Genomic DNA, 14,563 nt, shown 5'->3' on the forward strand with positions numbered 1-14,563 from the left:
AATCCATCCCTAATCCCGCTGCCCCGTATCAATCCATCCCTAATCCCGCTGCCCCGTATCAATCCATCCCTAATCCCGCTGCCCCGTATCAATCCATCCCTAATCCCGCTGCCCCGTATCAATCCATCCCTAATCCCGCTGCCCCGTATCAATCCATCCCTAATCCCGCTGCCCCGTATCAATCCATCCCTAATCCCGCTGCCCCGTATCAATCCATCCCTAATCCCGCTGCCCCGTATCAATCCATCCCTAATCCCGCTGCCCCGTATCAATCCATCCCTAATCCCGCTGCCCCGTATCAATCCATCCCTAATCCCGCTGCCCCGTATCAATCCATCCCTAATCCCGCTGCCCCGTATCAATCCATCCCTAATCCCGCTGCCCCGTATCAATCCATCCCTAATCCCGCTGCCCCGTATCAATCCATCCCTAATCCCGCTGCCCCGTATCAATCCATCCCTAATCCCGCTGCCCCGTATCAATCCATCCCTAATCCCGCTGCCCCGTATCAATCCATCCCTAATCCCGCTGCCCCGTATCAATCCATCCCTAATCCCGCTGCCCCGTATCAATCCATCCCTAATCTCGCTGCCCCGTATCAATCCATCCCTAATCCCGCTGCCCCGTATCAATCCATCCCTAATCCCGCTGCCCCGTATCAATCCATCCCTAATCTCGCTGCCCCGTATCAATCCATCCCTAATCCCGCTGCCCCGTATCAATCCATCCCTAATCCCGCTGCCCCGTATCAATCCATCCCTAATCTCGCTGCCCCGTATCAATCCATCCCTAATCTCGCTGCCCCGTATCAATCCATCCCTAATCCCGCTGCCCCGTATCAATCCATCCCTAATCTCGCTGCCCCGTATCAATCCATCCCTAATCTCGCTGCCCCGTATCAACCCAAAACCAATCTCACTGCATTGACCTTTCTCCGCTATTAAAATCTTTTATCCAATCATCCCTTCCTCTTATAAGAAGCGTGGATCCCTACCATTCCCTGATTAAAATATTGCAACAAATTTGTCTGAATAATACTTTGCTCTTTGCATTTTGAGATTCTTTTGCATCATTTCTGTGGGCAAGAGGCAAAGTGTTAAAGCAATGAAAGGTGGGAATCACCAGTCCAGAGCTCTTAGCTCCCGGCTAAGGCCTTCGATCTTGCTTTGATTTTACAACTGGCCTCCTGTACTTGTTCGATGGTCAGTTTATAACTCACAATTTCTTGAGCAAGTTCCCTCTTCTCTCCGACTGCTGCCAGAGAGAGATGCATCCACCAGAAATCAATCCGTGAGGAATCTTTAATCTGCCTCACTCCCATAAGAACATAAGGAGCAGGAGTAGGCCATCTAGCCCTTCGAGCCTGCCCCGCCATTCAATAAGATCATGGCTGATCTGAAGTGGATCTCCTCCTGATTAATGATCTCCTGATGTCAGGGTTTTTCCACTACAATCACAATGCAGAAGCTGTTTTATACCAGATTATAATAGAGGCTGTTGTTGTGGGGAAAGTGTCTCACACACACACACTTCCCCAACAGGCAGAGGCCACAGAGTTTGGAGACATTGTCCACCTCTACTTTTTACAGAGACGGAAGTGATCCGGTTGGCTGGTAAAGGAATGAAACATTGGTTTATTTTAACCACTGTGTTATCCATTGCTGATTTAGTTTTGATCTTCCCACTTATTCATTTGCAAACCACCATAATTCCCCCCCGATTTGTGGATACTTCCGGGAATGATGGGCTAGATTTTGCCCTTCCCTGCCAATAGGCTCGAAGGGGGGCGGGCACACAGAATTCTGTGGGTTCACTGCTAACTGATCGGGACCTAATTTTAACCATTTCCCCATTGTCCACTTCCTGGAATGTAATGGGGGCACAGGGAGGAGGCTTTGGACCAATTGAGGCTCTTGTGTGAATTCAGTGAGGTAGGTAGACAGAATATCTCTACGACAATCAAGAAAATGGGGAACAGTTAAAATTAGATCCGGTGAGCAGTGACATCAAGAGGCACTATTTTTACAGGAAGGATGGAACTTCCCCCCTCTGGAAGCCTGTGGGTGCCGGGATTCTAATTCAAACGTTCAAGACCGATTGATTTTTACAAGCTAAGAGATAAGGAGAAAAGGTGGATAAACGGTGGCACAGTGGGTTAGCACGGCTGCCCCACAGCGCCAGGACCCTCAGGTCACTTTCTATATGGAGTTTGCATGTCCTCCCCGTGCCTGCATGGATTTCCTCCGGGTATTCCGGTTTCCTCCCACACTCCGAGGATGTGCAGTTTAGGTGGACTGACCATGATCAGTGTAGGGATAGGGCAGGGGAATGGGCCAAAGTAGAGTGCTCTTTCGGGACATCAGGGCAGACACGATGGGCTGAATGGTCTCATTCCCCACTGCAGGAGTTGAGATACAGATTAGACACAGTCTAACTGAATGGCAGGAAGCGTTGGACAGTCTCCTCCTGTATTTATCATCGAATAAGAACACACACCGGTTAGTAGCAGCAATACCACTTTATTAAAGAAACGCTTCTCTTGTAAGTTTGTGTCTGTTTGCCACCTTCCTCCCGACATTGAACCTTTAAAAAGCTCTGGTTAGGTCACATATTGTGCCCAGTTCTGGTATCCGCGTTTTTGGAAAAATATGAGGGGTATTGAGAGGGTGCGGGGGGAAGGGATTTACCAGAATGATTCCAGGGACGAGGAGATTTCAGGCTGGGTTGGAGAAGCTCGAGTTGTCGCCCTTGAAGCAAAGGAGAGCGAGGAGAGATTCAATAGAGGTGTACAAGATTATAACGGGTTTGATATGGAAGGCGCGGCACGGTGGCACAGTGGGTTAGTGCTGCTGCTTCACAGCTCCTGGGTTCGATTCCCGGCTCGGGTCACTGCCTGTGTGGAGTTTGCACATTCTCCTCGTGTCTGCGTGGGTTTCCTCCGGGTGCTCCGGTTTCCTCCCACAGTCCAAAGATGTGCGGGTTAGGTTGATTGGCCATGCTAAGAAATTGCCCCTTAGTGTCCAGGGATGTGTAGGTTAGAGGGATTAGTGGGTCTAATATGTAGGGATATGGGGGTAGGGTGGGATCGTGGTCAGTGCAGACTCGATGGGCCGAATGGCATCTTTCTGTACTGTAGGGTTCTTTCTATGATCAGGCAGAAAAAAAATGTTCTCATTGGCTGATGGTACATGGACAGCAGATGACTGGGTGGGGAGAGGGGAGTAGACAGATTGGTTTTCTGTGGGAGGGGTGGGGGGTGTTCTGGTTGTTTTTAACCTAGCCAGTGGAAATGACCCAAAAAAGTTCTTGCTTACGAGGCTGGTGGCAGCGGAGACAATTAATTATTTCAAAAGGAAATTGGAATGGGTGCTTGAGGGAGAAAAGAAAATGCAGAGATAGAGAATAAAACAGACTGGATTACTCAGAGAGCTAGCACCAAGGGACTGAATGGCTTCCTTCTGTATCATTATGATTCTATAAACATTCCCACTCCCCATTCCCCAATAATCACCATTGACCCCAGAGTCTGCTTTGTTACGCCTCTATTTTTTGCCAATCCAGATCAAAATAGAACAAAATTCCAACTGCTGACCTTGCTTCAAACTTTGGACATCTGCAATAAATCATCTAAAGAACATCTCCAGAAAATCTGAGGAATTATGATTGGCTATAGGCTGGTGGGAAATCAAAACTCTCAGGCGGCACTGGGAAAACTGAATCAGAATTCTTTGAATTTAGCTGTCCCCTCAGGGCAGCGGTTCTCCGTCACCAACTCAAACTAGCAGGAGAATCAGGGCAGCTCCAAGTAACCAGGATTTTTACAAGTGTTCAGTTGAAATGATAGAGCACAGTCTCTGAAAGACCAGTGTTGTACCATGCAATATAGCTGCACTCGTTTCCCACCAGCAAGTCATGGTTCCAATGCAGAAATTAATACAATTTGAGAATCTCTACAGTTCAGAAGGAGGCCATTCGGCCCATCGAGCCTGCACCAACCACTATCCCACCCAGGCCCTCTCCCCCATTTAGTTACCCTACCAATCCCCCCTAACACTAAGGGGCAATTTTAGCATGGTTCATCAATCCCGCACATCTTTGGAGTGTGAGAGGAAACCGGAACGCCCAGGGGAAACCCACGCAAAGACGGGGAGAACGTACAAACTCCACACAGTGACCCGGAGCAGGAATTGAACCCAGGTCCCTGGTGCCGTGAGACAGCACCGCTAACCACCGTGCTGTGGATTTACGTAGCGCCATACATGACCTCTGGACATCCCAAAGGGCTTTGCAATCATTGACATCTTTTTCAAATGCAACCACTTGCAGGAAAAGGGGTGCATAAATTGCACACAGCAAGATCCCACAAACACAGATGAAAAATAAATGAGCAGATAGCCTGTTTTTAATACACTGGTTGACGGGTAAGTGTAGGCCAGACACTGAGGTCCATCCTGCACAGTGGAACATAAGAACATAAGAAATAGGAGCCGGAGTAGGCCATCTAGCCCTTCGAGCCTGCCCCGCCATTCAATAAGATCATGGCTGATCTGAAGTGGATCAGTTCCACTTTCCCGCTTTCTCCCCATAACCCTTAATTCCTCTGTCTATCCGAAACAAGACAAGGGAATTAAGGGTTATACTCATGTGTGGTAGAGCAGAAGGGTTGCAGAGGAACATCTCATCCATAAAATGCAGGAGAACAGAATCTGTCGGTCATTGTCAACTGATAACTTACAAATAAATGTCTGCACCCAAACATCTAGGTTTGTAATCGGTGGCTGGATTTTCTGCAGCAGTTCCTAAGCGTTTATGCAGATTTCTGCAGAAGTTTAAGAGTTCAGTGTGTTAGTAGTTTGCATATATGAAAGAGCAGTCATCCCAGCTTTTGGCTTTATTTGTTCCTGGGAGATGGACATTGGCAGCAAGGTAATATTAAACGTCCATCCCTCATTGCTTTGAGGCTATCACACAGAGTCACATATAAGCTAGCGCGTGTGACAGGTCACACATCCAGCCTTCAACCATCTGCTACCTTTCTTAACCTCAGCACCACAGATGGCCATGATGAGATTCAAACTCAAGTTAATCTAGTAGCCTAACCTCAAGATAAACATACTCTCCCCTTTATCGTCCAATGTAGGCTGTCGTTGAATCCTAGAACCTGTTGAACATCATTTGGTTATTACCGAGGGCTTTCCATAATGTGAATTAGATTAAGTTAAAAACCAAAACAGTCTTTTACTCGTATCTAGGGGGATAATGCAGTATCAAAACGCTTTGACAAAATAAAGGAAATTCAAGACAATAATTATTTTGTCCTTTAAAGTTAATCTGAAGAGAAAGGCCTGCTTAACAAATATTCTGCTGCTTGTTACCTTAATGAAAGAGAATTTATGTCCGTTTTGTATGTCTCCTTTACTCTGAGATTGTATCTGGATTCTGATGTATGTTTTCTGGGGATCACTTGTAATAGCAACCTGCGATATAAAAGAGATTTATTAAACGATGTCCAATTCAAAACAAACCTGGAACGACAGAGATCGCAAACATGAATTCTGGCACATTTCGCAGGCAACATTCTCCAAACTTGAGATATCTACTTTTCTCAGAATGGAGCAGCCCATAACAAGTTAAAACTTAGGATCTATTATGCTGTGGTTTGGCTTACGTTCCTGGAATTCAGTGCCCTTCCCCACTGTGGGTTTGGTGCCAGGAGGATTAAATCTGTTGGTGAGATCAAACCCAAAACACATGGCTTCTCTTTACCAAGGGAGTTTATTGACTTTATTCAGGCTCACAGCTCTCCCCCAACACCCAGTGTCCCAGCTGTCCCCAAGTTGTACGCTTTCCAATTAAAAACAATAAATTAAACAAAAATGTAAGGAGGTGACGGCCCTGGGTACATGTTACGAAGCTACAGGAGATCATGAATTATTTACCCATGGGCTTGGTGGAGTAGGAGCTGCCTTTCTGAGCAAGTGGAGATTTGCCCAATGGAAGGACCCAGTGGGGTTTTTAAGCTGTAACTTCATCTGGACTGGTGTAGTATAGTAGTAGAGCTGAAGTCTGCCTAACAGCTAGCCTTCATAAGAACATAAGAACATAAGAAATAGGAGCAGGAGTAGGCCATCTAGCCCTTCGAGCCTGCCCCGCCATTCAATAAGATCATGGCTGATCTGTCATGGCTCAGTTCCACATTCCCGCCCTCTCCCCATAACCCTTAATCCCCTCTCTTATCAAAAACCCTTTTAATTCAAAATAAAATAAAAGTTTTCAAATGGCCTATTACTTTGGTTCACAATACAAAGAGTGTTGGTGACAGGAAGCCAGTGTGCGACTGAATTATTGCAGTGGGGCATGTAACTAAAACAAAAGCGGCACGGTAGCACAGCGGGTTAGCACTGCTGCTTCACAGCTCCAGGGTCCTGGGTTCGATTCCCAGCTCGGGTCACTGTCTGTGTGGAGTTTGCATGTTCTCCTCGTGTCTGTGTGGGTTTCCTCTGGTTTCCACTCACAGTCCAAAGATGTGTGGGTTAGGTTGATTGGCCATGCTAAGAAATTGCCCCTTAGTGTCCAGGGATGTATAGGTTAGAGGGATATGGGGGTAGGGCCTGGGTGGGATTGTGTACAGTGCACACTTGATGGGCCGAAGGGTCTCTTTCTGCACTGTAGGGTTCTATGAGTCAAAACCTCAAAGGGAAATGTAACTAAACCAAAATAGAATTCCTGGGGGTGATGATACCCCCTGGGCCCATGGTGCCCACTGGTCGCAGAAGGCCTGGAGTGTGCTTGTGGATACCGCGTGCTGGCAGACACCAGGCACTTCCTTTCCAAGGCCATCTTACTGTGAATGTAGGGCGGTAGAGGGGCAGGCTGTTGGTCAGACAATGGTCTTGACTGCCTCGACCTGTTAATGGCCAACTTGGCCAGGGTCAGAAGCAGCTGAGGTTGCTCCCTATCGATATGTGATCAAAGTAATTCATGAAACAATGAATGGTCTGTTTTGTCTGTAGCTGTTCGTTCGAAACAATAGTTTTCACGTATCCCAATACATGTGACAATAATAAATCAATTCAGTTCAAATACTGTTTGAATTGGGCAGGGGGGGTGGGGGGAGGGGTGTATGTTTGTATGGTGGGTACATTAAAGATGCTTTAATCCACGTCTGAAGAAGCTCCTTGGCTCACTGTCCACTGACACCTCATCCTGAACTGATTTCTGTCAGAGGGGGTTTGCATTGCCTTCCGCTCTTAGACACAGGGCAAGGAGACAGAAGTCTGAAGTGTCAGCTGGAATGGGAATCGGACCCACACCATTGCCATAATTCTGAATAACCTAGCCAGCTGAGTTAAACTGCAACCGTCCCTCCCCTCCCACCTCTCCGCCATCTAACCCCCATTAAGGGCAAATTAAAACACATTAACATTTTACTTTTTAGAATTTTATCTATATCTTTATTTTGGACAACAGGCATTTCAATAGCTGCTGAGAGATCTTCTTTCTCAGAAATTTGGCATGTCAGCTACAACTCTCACCAACTTTTACAGATGCATCATAGAAAGCATTCTTTCTGGTTGTATCACAGCTTGGTATGGGCTCCTGCTCTGCCCAAGACCGCAAGGAACTACAAAGGTTCGTGAATGTAGCCCATTCCATCACGCAAACCAACCTCCCATCCATTGACTCCGTCTACACTTCCCACTGCCTCGGTAAAGCAGCTAGCTCCCATCCATTGACTCCGTCTACACTTCCCGCTGCCTCGGTAAAGCAGCTAGCATAATTAAGGACCCCATGCACCCCAGACATTCTCTCTCCCACTTTCTTCCATCGGGAAAAAGATACAAAAATCTGAAGTCACGTACCAACTGATTCAAAAACAACTTCTTCCCTGCTGCTGGGATAATTTTGAATGGACCTACCTCGCATTCAGTTGATCTTTCTCTGCACCCTAGCTATGACTGTAACACTACATTCTGCACTCTCTCGTTTCCTTCTCTATGAACGGTATGCTTTGTATAATGCTCAAGAAACAATACTTTTGACTGTATGCTAATACATGTGACAATAATAAATCAAAAATAGTCGACAAAATTCCCTTCATTAAGGGCTGAATGATTTGATTGGTCCTCAACACAGCCTGGTGGCAAAATTTTGACAGAAGTTATTAAATTACAAAATTTTGCGTGACTCAGGCATCGCGACCTAGGAAGGGAGTCAAATCTGGACAGGATAATATAGATAAGATTTCGGAAATCAAGTTGGCTGAGTATAATCAAAGCAATTTGCTCTTTTTGTTTTAGACCAAGGCTCTGATCAAATATTTAAAACATGTACAACTGTTGTCACAATGTTTTAGCATCATATTTGTACACAAGAACTGTTCGGACTGACATTTATCAAAAGCTTCATGATCCGAAGACTGGTCAGCTGAAGCTATTCTCGTCAAGGCAAACGACATTGACAATGACAGAATGTTATAATTAGTCAAACGTGGCTATTAGTAGAAGGCAAAACATCAAGTTTAAACCTTTAGGCTGAGTCTTGTAATGAGAGACTCATAAACCACATTTGCAGTCAGGTCACTCATTTCCAGTTATGCTGTAGCTGGAATTTCAAAAATCACTGTACAGAATGGGGTGGACGGTGGCACAGTGGTTAGTGCTGTGGCCTCACGGGTACCAGGGACCCGGGTTCGATTCCCAGCTTGGGACAGTGTCTGTGCGGAGTTTGCATGCTCTCCCCGTGTCTGCGTGGGTTTCCTCAGATACTCTGGTTTCCTCCTACAGAATGAAAGTCCTGCTGGTTAGGGTGCATTAGCTGTGCTAAGTTCTCCCTCTGTGTACCTGAACAGGCAGCAGAGTGTGGCGACTAGGAGATTTTCACAGTAACTTCATTGCAGTGTTAATGTAAGACTACTTGTGACAATAATAAATAAACTGGGGGCAGTTTAGAACGGAGTTGAGGAGGAACTTCTTCACTCAAAGGGTGGTGAATCTCTGGAATTCTCTGCCCGTTGAAGTGGTGGAGGCTACCTCGCTAAATATATTTAAGTCACGGGTAGATAGGTTTCTGATAGACAAGGGAATTAAGGGTTATGGGGAGAGAGCAGGAAAGTGGAACTGATCCACTTCAGATCAGCCATGATCTTATTGAATGGCGGGGCAGGCTCGAAGGGCTAGATGGCCTACTCCTGCTCCTATTTCTTATGTTCTTATGTTATGTTCTTACTTAACTTAATCATCAATGAAACCAATTGTACAGATTTCAAATGAACCCACGTATCAATCAAAGAGAAATTCATCAAATTTCCTGGGCTCTCTGAGCGGCCGGGGACAGTGAATCCGGAAATCAGTACTGGAGCCGCAGCCAGGATTTTCCAGACTCACCGGAAGTCAATAGACTGTTGGCTGGCCTACCACATCGTCTGTAGGGAGTCCCATCACCACAGAGCCAGTAAATTCTCCGGTCTTGTCCGTGGTGGGATCCATTGCGAGCGAGGATAGGAAAATGTGGCATTCCAGCCGAGACTCCATTTGCTTGCAGCGGCACTGGAGAATCCCAGCCACAAACAAGGATAGAAGATTCGGCCCACTTCCCGAATCGCCTCTCTCCAAGTCAAGGTCGCCAGTGGCAGTGAGGGATTGTCAAATTTACACTTAGGTTGCATCAACTAACTTTAAGTAGCCTCACAACACCAGATTAAAGTCCAACAGATTTATTTGGAGCTTTCAGAGTGTCAGACATTAAATAATTTTGTGATATTGTTTTGAACATCCCCACTGTATTCCAATAATCCCCGTTAACCTAAAAGCTTTTCACTTCAATATTCACTGGGCATTGGGTCAGTTACTGTTCGCTACTGGGCAAGACAACTCATAAGAACATAAGAATTAGGAGCAGGAGTAGGCCATCTGGCCCCTCGAGCCTGCTCCGTCATTCACTTACCCGCCCGCTCACCATAACCCTTCATTCCTTTAGTGTTCAAAAATTTATCTATCCTTGCCTTAAAAACAAGGCTTTAATCAAGGTTCTGAGCAACTAATATTTCAATATTTAAAAATAGCAATATTTAAATAAAAACAAGATGGTGCATAACCCTTCACACAACCCAGATCGCAGGCCTAAGAGTCATCCTGACCCTGTGGGTGAGCTCGCTGAATGTGGGGTAATGATGTGGATAAGAGCATAAACCCATTAAACAACCCAGCCTGATCCCCTTCCATTTAAATAGTTAGGAAGCAGTTTGAGAAGATTTCTTTCACAGCTTTACATTTTTTCCTGTCCAATTTTCCCATATTTTCAGAAATTGGAAAAAAAACCAGGAAGGTTATTCAACCCCCTGAGCTTGTTCTATCGTCTAATTAAAGTTTTAAGCCGAGTTATTGGTGTCACGGGTAGGCTTACATTAACACTGCAATGAAGTTACTGTGAAAATCCCCTGGTTGCCACACTCTGGCGCCTGTTCGGGTACACTGAGGGAGCACTGAGCACGGCCAATGCACCCTAACCAGCACAATTTTGGACTGTGGGAGGAAACCGGAGCACCCAGAGGAAACCCATGCAGACACGGGGAGAATGTGCAGACCCCACACAGGCAGTGACCCAAGCCGGGAATCGAACCTGGGTCCCTGGCCCTATGAGGCAGCAGTGCTAACCACTGTACCACCCTGGCTGATCTCAACTCCATTTTCCCTCCACGTCTCCAGATCACCTGCCCAAAAGGGGATGCAGTGGCATTGTGGTATTACACTGGACTTATAATACAGAGATCCAGAGTAATGCTGTGTGGACCCAGGTTCGAATCCCACCATGGCAGACGGTGAACTTCGAATTCAATAAAAATCTGGAATTAAAAGCCTAAAAGATGACCATGAAAGCATTGTCAATTATTGTAAAAACCCATCTGGCTCACTAATGTCCTTCAGGGAAGGAAATCTGCCGTCTTTACCTGATGATGTGACTCCAGACCTACAGCAACGCGGTTGGTTCTTTAGACATAAGCATAGTATCCTATAGTGCAGAAGGTGACCATTCAGCCCATCGAGTCTGCACCGACCACAATCCCATCCAGGCCTATTCCCATAACCCCATGCATTTACTCTAGCTAGTCCCTCGGACAGTAAAGGCTAATTGAGCAAGGCCAATCCAACTAACCTGCACATCTTTGGACTGTGGGAGGAAACCGGAGCACCCGGAGGAAACCCACGCAGACACGGGGAGAATGTGCAAACTCCACACAGACAGTGACCCGAGCCGGGAATCGAACCCAGGTCCCTGGTGCTGAGAAGCAGTAGTGCTAACCACTGTGCTACTGTGCCGACCCCCCCATTCTTAAATACCCTTAGGGACGTGGAATAAATGCTGGTCCAGACAGCGGCACTCACATCCCTCAAACGAATAAAAAACCAATACCCATCTTAGTCTTGATTGCAAAAGCTCTCAGCATGTTTTAGCGGAGAGAACTCCAGATAACATATAAATTTCACTCCAATAAATTCTGTAAGAATAAGACGCCTTGTTTGAAATGCACCCAGCAGAGGGACTCACGTTGATTCAGCAAATCTCATATCATTTTTATTGAAGAATAGATCAACCCTGAGAATTCTGAACTTGAGGGAATACCAGGCAAGTTTATGCAGCCTATTCTCATAAATTTAACCCTTCAAGGCCTCCTATCATCTTACTCAATCTTCACTGTACTCTCCCCGAGGTTAATATTTCTCTCCTGAGATTCCATACGCGAGGACAGGACCAGGAAACTTGCCATCCCCCCTCAGTGAGACTGAAGATAAATGCCCGTCAACGTGGGCAGCGTACCTGCGGGGCACCGCACTGACTGCAGGGGGCAGCCACTCGCCCCGTGAGAGTCTGCAGATGGGACGGCTCGCCTGCGTGCTTCACAGAGTGACCTTTGCGCAAGCAATCGCTGGCTTCCCAGGAGGTGACGTGCGACAGAATCTTCACCCGCTCACAGCCGTACTTGGAGCAGTAACTGTGACCTTTCCGGATATGTTTTGCTTGAAGGATAAGAAAAAGAATCCTAAGAGGAACCAAGAAGATTGAAGCGAGCAGTGTAGAAAATCATTATTGGCGGATGTTCCATGCTCAACAAATGAGAAATAAAGCAAGTGACTGTCAGGGGTGATTAGTAGGCCTCACTGTTCTTATCTAACACTGATGCAACAAGGCCCAATTTTAGGTACATCCCGTGTCCAGTGGATAAGAACATAAGAAATAGGAGCAGGAGTAGACCATCTAGCCCTTCGAGCCTGCCCCGCCATTCAATAAAATCGTGGCTGATCCGAAGTGGATCAGTTCCACTTTCCCACTTTCTCCGCATAACTCTTAATTCCCTTGCCTACCAAAAACCTATCTACCCGTGACTTAAATATATTTAGCAAGGTAGCCTCCACCACTTCAACGGGCAGAGAATTCCAGAGATTCACCACCCTTTGAGTGAAGAAGTTCCTCCTCAACTCCAATCTAAACTGCCCCCCACCCTTATCTTGAGGCTGTGCCCTCTAGTCCTGCTGTCCTTTCTAAGCAGGAAGAATCTCTCTACCTCTACTCTATCCATCCCCTTCATTACCCTATACGTCTCTATAAGATCCCCCCTCATCCTTCTAAACTCCTTAGAAGTTGAAGTTGGGGGATGCCCCCAAAAGGCAACAGACCCAATACTGGGTTGAGTTCTTGCTGACTTAGTCTAAAATAGACATTCTGTCTCTTACATGAGAGTTAAAGAGCAGCCCCCCCGGCCCCCGAGGCCTGAGGCCTATTACTCCCACTGCCAGAGACCCAACTCTTTCCCTATTCTGATTTGGGACTAGGTTTGTGTACCTTGCTGTGCCTTCCTCAATCACTCACCATGTAAATCACCCCCCCCTCTTCCCCACAAATGCTGTCCAACCCATGTTTGGCTGCTGCTCTCCATAGCTTGTGACCTCCCGCTGGTTGTGACTCATCAGCTCAGCCAATACCCAAGTCGAGTTCTTGTAACTTGTGTTTTCCACTCATCCTGACCCTCTCTTCTGACAAGGAATGAGCTCCAAGATCACTGGGTGGGACAAACCATGCTGATCCTTTACAAAGCCCTGTTCTGAACAAGTATTACATCCAGCTCTGGTCACAACGCTTTTGGGAAGAATTTGAGGGTTCTTGAGAAGATTCCGGGGGAGATTTACCAGAATTGTTCCAGGGATGATGAATTTTAGCTACAAGGTTAGGTTGGAGAAGCTGGGGTCATTCTTGGAGCTAAGGAGATCGAGGGGAGATTTGACAAGGACAAGATTATGACAGACAGGTCATAATCCCTACTGTACAGAAAGAAGCCATTCAGCCCATCAAGTCTGTATCGACCACCCAGGCCTTATTCCCATAATCCCGCACATTTAGCCTGACAATAGGGTCAATTTGGCATGGCCAATCCACCTAACCCACTGTGGGAGGAAACAGGAGGTCGCAGAGTCAACCCATGCAGACACGGGGAGAGACTGCAAACTCCGCACAGTCAGTCAGTAAGGAATTGAACTTGGTTCCCTGGCACTGTGAAGCAGCAGTGCTAATCACTGTGCCACGGTGTATTGTGCAACGAGATGGCATTAATGATCGCATCGCGAAAATTCGCCTAGATAGCGGTGAGCACAATATGATTGACATTTACATTCAGTTTGAAGCAGGGAGGAGTAGGCCTGAGACTACTTTTTTAAACTTAAATAAGGACAGAGCACGATGGACGAGCTGGCTAAAGTGATTTGGCAAATTAGGAGAAGGGATAAATCAACAGTGGCAAAAATTTAATGAGTTATTTCACAATACACAGAATAGATCCATGCCAATGAGTAAGAAAAATTCCAAGGGATTGACACACAATGTGTGGTTAACTAGAAAGGTTAAAGGTAGTATCAAACTTGGAAAAGAAATAGGTAACTGCGCAAGGGTAGATGGAAGGTCAAATGATTGGACAGAATATAAGAAACAACAAAAGATGACTAATAATCAAGGAGAGGGAAACACCGGAGTGTGAGAATAAGCTGGTCAAAAGTATAAAAACAGATATTAAGAGTTTCTATCAATATTAAATAAAAAATAAATGAGTGAACATAGAACCATAGAAAATTACAGCTCAGAAACAGGCCTTTTGGCCCTTCTTGTCTGTGCTGACCCACTTTTTTTGCTTCCTCCCACTGACCTGCACTTGGACCATATCCCTCCACGCCCCTCTCATCCATGAACCCATCCAAGTTTTTCTCAAATGTTAAAAGTGACCCCGCACTTATCCGGCAGCTCATTCCACACTCCCACCACTCTCTGTGTAGAGAATCCACCCCCTAATATTCCCTTTAAACTTTTCTCCTTTCACCCTTAACCCATGCCCTCTGGTTTTTTTTCTCCCCTAGCCTCAGTGGAAAAAGCCTGCTTGCATTCACTCTATCTATACCCATCAAAATCTTATACACCTCTATCAAATCTCCCTTCATTCTTCTAGGCTATTGGTCGTAAAGTAAGTGATTCTGGAGAATTGATAATGGAAAGTAGGGAGGTGGCAGATGAACTGAGCATT

The 14,563-nt window shown here is 46.2% G+C and overlaps 2 protein-coding genes across 3 annotated transcripts in view; both read right to left on the minus strand.

Moving 5' to 3' along the window:
• Window positions 1-14,563, minus strand: part of cemip (cell migration inducing hyaluronidase 1) — a 252,790-nt gene that overhangs the window by 168,646 nt on the left and 69,581 nt on the right. The window lies entirely within an intron of this gene.
• Window positions 1-14,563, minus strand: part of LOC145359655 (cell surface hyaluronidase CEMIP2-like) — a 160,299-nt gene that overhangs the window by 27,001 nt on the left and 118,735 nt on the right. The window contains exons 21-22 of one of the 2 annotated variants that reach the window (XM_080214373.1): window positions 11,818-12,040; window positions 5,376-5,477 (exon numbers count right to left, since the gene is read on the minus strand). In XM_080214373.1, coding sequence (XP_080070499.1) covers window positions 5,376-5,477; window positions 11,818-12,040 — 325 coding nt within the window. Of the gene's footprint in view, window positions 1-5,375; window positions 5,478-11,817; window positions 12,041-14,563 lie in introns of those variants that run through there. The other variant, XM_080214374.1, reaches the window with a different exon arrangement.

Source organism: Carcharhinus amblyrhynchos, chromosome 28 (assembly GCF_965287045.1).
Source record: "Carcharhinus amblyrhynchos chromosome 28, sCarAmb.v2.hapA, whole genome shotgun sequence".
NCBI classification, from domain to species: Eukaryota; Metazoa; Chordata; class Chondrichthyes; order Carcharhiniformes; family Carcharhinidae; genus Carcharhinus; species Carcharhinus amblyrhynchos.